The 4,808-nt window shown below is 41.1% G+C and overlaps 1 protein-coding gene across 1 annotated transcript in view; it reads right to left on the reverse strand.

Moving 5' to 3' along the window:
- LOC109966637 (uncharacterized) overlaps positions 1 to 858 on the reverse strand; it is a 22,532-nt gene extending 21,674 nt beyond the window's left edge. Inside the window, exon 1 of the mRNA XM_020611609.1 lies at positions 655 to 858. Coding sequence (XP_020467265.1) covers positions 655 to 714 — 60 coding nt within the window. The 5' untranslated portion in view covers positions 715 to 858. The remainder of the gene's footprint in view (positions 1 to 654) is intronic.
- Positions 859 to 4,808: the final 3,950 nt, after the last annotated feature.

A 4,808-nucleotide genomic window follows, 5' to 3' on the forward strand; every position in this document is an offset into this window, starting at 1 on the left:
TTGTCACAGCAAGTACTGGTGTGACAATTTTTTTGTTTACTGTAGTTTGTGTGAAGTTAACTGATAACTAAAGCTTGACAAATAAATTTTAAAAAAATTCAAAGGACTGTCTATATAAACTTTTAACCAGCTATGTTTATGTTATCATTTTAGCCATGCCGAAAGAAGAAGAAGAAGAAGAAGAAGAAGAAGAAGAAGAAGTGCTGATTCCATGCCTTGCAATAACACTTGATTATTATCAAACCCCAAAAGTTAAAAGCTAACTAAGGACACCAGGGTTAACAAAAGTGTGTTCTAGTATAAGATCTGACCCTTTTCCAAGTAATAGGCAGGTATTTTTCACTGCTTGTAAGAATGAAAGAGCAGAGGATAATTCGTTGTTTAAATAATTTATAATAAGGCTGAAAGTGAAAAAAGCATAAATCAGCAAAAGGTGGCTAAAATTGCTATTTATTTAAGGGAAACTAACTTTTCTATGTACACAACCGCCCCGCATTGCGTTAAACTACGGACAGTAATATCAGTATGAAAGCAGGGAAACGTCAGCAGCAGACATACAGCCGCTGATTTCAACGAAGACAGATGAACCTGTTAGCTTTTGTAGTCAGTCTGCTAATGCTAGTTGGCGGATGGCTGTCGTTAACGGTTCTTTACCTTTTTATCAGCTTTGCCAAATTCATTGCTTGGTGTTTGAGCTTCTGTTCTTCTACGCATCTTGAAATAATCTTGAAAACTGTAATGTTACAAAATCAATGTAGAGAATTAACTTCCATCCATTCTGCAGCAACTTCCTGGAGATACAGAAGCCGACAAGAGACAAACTTTCCCTTGAACGTTGCACTACACAGTACAGTGATCTCTTGCGCTCTCGCGGAGAGCGATCGTGTTAATCCTACTTTACTGTCCATTTCCAGTTTAGTGTGTGTTATTGACCTCATTTCAATAATATGACTGGCAAAACAAAGTTTATAAATTGTCTTGACAAACCTACAGTTGTTAACTTATGCTCGTCAAAAAAAAACATTATTATTTTTATTGTTATTATTCTATTTGTGCTATTTAGGGTATACATTATATGCACTTACTTATTTATTTTGTCTTGTTTAACCTATCTGGTGCATCACGAATGGTAGTTATACAACTATTAGCCTGCAGGGGTCGATGTATCCCGCAACTCCTGTCTTTAATTCACATATAGTATTGCACACCCCAGCAAAGGGAGCAGTATTAACATTAAATAGACTCATAATCACCAGATGTGTATCAATATCTCACACATTCACGTGAAATATGACCCTAATACAAACTAGAGGTCAATGACTAAACATATGGAAACCTTAGACTACTTCTTGATAAAACCAAACACATTAATACAGTCAGTAATAGGGTTTAGTGTTTCATGTCCTACAGCCAATCAAATGCTCATCCTGTACAACACAATCGCACATTTATGGTGGACAGGACAGCTGCTGTTCAGACAAGTAATATATGCAAATTGCAGCTTTTATGCAGGCGTACCTACATAGCATGCCAAAGAGGGTTGGTTTGCGTCACTTAGTGACTGTGACACCAATACTGATAATATTCAGCATCATTCACATAGACTTCAACGCATCACTTGTCATGAACTGGGCCTACAGGTTGGCTGTGCTCCTTGTCTGTAGTCATATTCTACATTTCACACACCAAAGAGACACTGCGTAATAAAGCTTTTTGGTTTTAGGAAAAGATTCAATTTTCAGAAAATCCATGACATCAGAACCATATCATTATTAAGGGACTATGAAACCTTTTTGTTTTCATTCATAATTTTAGGCTGTGTATTTCCCCTACATGTCAGATTCACCACAGTGAGAATAAAGGCAAAGTACCTTGACCATTTCTCAACAAGAAATGTTATGTACTAGGTGATTGGTGAATGGAGCCATGTAGGGAATTCACTGCAGTAATTAAAGAGCCAGGATGGACCAAAATGATGAATGTTGGGTACAGCCTCACTGTTGGGCTGTGTGTGTGTGTGTGTGTGTGTGTGTGTGTGTGTGTGTGTGTGTGTGTGTGTGTGTGTGTGTGTGTTTGTTGTGTGGTTTTTGTGGTTTTTGTTTCAGGGTGTCCAGGGTTGATTAAAGCTAATTATGCAGGGCCTCCTCAGCGTCTTGCCTCTGTTCCAGCTCACCATAATTAGGACTGAGAGAAAGATCATTTAATCAGACAATTGCAGCCTCCCTCTACATTTTTTCAGATGCCATTCAAACAAGTCACTCGGCCTGTGACATTTATGTGGCCAGTCCTGTGAGAACAGCAGTACACAGAACACAGGTCTTTTCCTGTCTGCCTCCTCTGGGAAATCAAAGGCAGCTTATTTCATCAAAATTTGAGACTTACTGTAATAACACAGAGAAACAGAAGGAAAAACTCTGATGATGCACAGTGTCATTGATTGACTAGTTCATAGTTTTCTTGGATTAGCAGAACCACGTTCAAGGCTTCACACACTTCTAATTGTTGATAAAGCTTTAAATCAAGCCCACAGACTCCAGCAGTGATTGAACCCTGAGATTGCCAGATATGACCTGTGATGCTTTCATGTTCACTCTATTTTCTTGTAATAAGATCCTGATGAAAAGATTTATAACATTCTTATAGTATTACTTTGACAAATTTAAGTGTGTTTGAACTTCTGTTATATTAAATATAATGACTGGTATTATTAAAAAAATAAAAGTCACCTTTATTTTGCCAAGTCTTCCACACACACACAGAATTTGTTTCCAGTACAGAACCGAGGCAGCCATCTGCGGCGCCAACTCACACCGATGGCTCTAACCATCGGGTTCAGTGTCTTGCCCATGGACACTTTGACATGTGGACTGCAGGCACTGAGATTTGAACCTCCAACCCTTCAGTTGGGAGATGACTGCTCTACCCAATGAACCACAGTCACCCAAAATAATCGTTTGGTGTCAATGTAATCCCTGAAATAGAGGAATAATAATACTTATAGCTACTGTATACTTCTGTGATGATGTTTGTAAGTGGAACTGCAAAAATTAACGAAAAGAACACTGTAGTTCTGTTTGTTTAGAGTTAACATGATGTTACTGTGTCCTTCAGCACCCACAGAACAAGAAGAGCATGCTCTTTGCAGGTTATTCCATTGTACACTTTGCTATTCTAATTAGATATTGCTCATAAACAGCATCTGCCCTCAAGCCACAGGTAACCTCTTTACACTCCTGGTGCACAGAGATGAAGGGCCATTCCTTCAGTGCCAGGTCACCTTGACACCATCTTTGACATTTAGCACAGACCCAGACAAGGCATTTCATTCCTTGATACAAGCTTTCCCAAACAACAAATATAGGAAGGGGTAGCCACTAACAACAGTGAGTAGAACAGAGTCTGAGTGCAAATAATAACCTGTTATTTTAACATTTCTCACATGCCTCTGCTCCTCTTTCTCCCTATCCACTTTCACTTCTTTCTGAGGCAGTACTACTCACTTTTACTCTTTACTTGATCTCAAACCCTGAAAATTGATTTCTTAAAAACACACACACACACACACACACACACACAGAGGCACACACGCTGTGTTTTTATTCCGTGTGGGGACATTACATTGACTTACATTCATTTCCTGTAGATGTATCATAACCTTAACCATAACTACTACTTGCCTAACCCTAACCCTAACCGAGGACCCAGACCCCAATCCCTCTCCCCTTAAACCCAAACCACACATCAACCCTAACCCCTATTCTTGGACGAAAAGTCCTTTTTAGACCCAACCCATGTCCTTGCCCTGACCACAACCACCCCAGGGCTAATACCTAACCTTAACCCCTTCCTTAGACACAAGCTTTTAAACCCAACCCGTACCTTTGCCCTGACCATAACCTTCCCAAGCCCAATGCCTAACCTTAACCCATGACCCCAAAACAAAATATAACCACCCCCCCACAACCACCCACAGACACGCACACACGCATGCGCACACACACTTAAACAAGTTCTAAGCTCAAATACAAAACTCCCCATCGGAACGTAACACCCTAAAATGGAAACATCAGCTGATCCAGCACCCAATTTTAACAAAGCAAACACAACCCACAGAAAAGAAAGTCACTTTCGGCTTTTCCCGTTTTTAGGGGTCGCCACAGCGAATCGTCACACTGACGACTCACATGTTGACATTTGGCATGTGTTTTACGCCGGATGCACCTTCCTGACACAACCCTGATTTGAACCTGGGCCGCAGCGAAGGGAGCGAAAAGACAAACACAGAGGCCTCTAGCCAAAGTACTATACATAGATAATGACATCACACTGTACAACATAAAAGAGGGTGTAAAATATGACAGAATAATGGCGGTTTGAAGCACTTGGCCGTGTAACAAACATGCTGGCCTAGAGTCTATTGTGGTGGACAGATTAATTAAACCCCCCTCAGAGGGAAGCGAGCAGGTTGGCCAAGTGGGCTCAGGATTTCTTGGAGGGGTAGGAGGGAGGTAGGAGCCGATGAGAGTTAGCACGCACCCATGGGTGGTCGATACTATTCTGTAGTGAAAGGCGATCAATAGGCCTGTGGTGAAGCAGCTTACAATTGTATTCACTTCTGTAAAGGCCTGTTGTGGTGGCAATCCCCAAACCCAGTGGTCCTGTGGTGAAGCAGCTTAGTGCCTTAACCACTAGCCTAAACACAAACCACAGCACATAAATAAAACTACACCGGACAGGAAAGCACGATCACCCCACCAAAACCCAGGGTAGCACACCGTTACATGAGCCAGAGTGACAAGCGTCGGCCC

This window comes from Monopterus albus, unplaced genomic scaffold, assembly GCF_001952655.1.
Source record: "Monopterus albus unplaced genomic scaffold, M_albus_1.0 scaffold116.1, whole genome shotgun sequence".
Classification (NCBI taxonomy): Eukaryota; Metazoa; Chordata; class Actinopteri; order Synbranchiformes; family Synbranchidae; genus Monopterus; species Monopterus albus.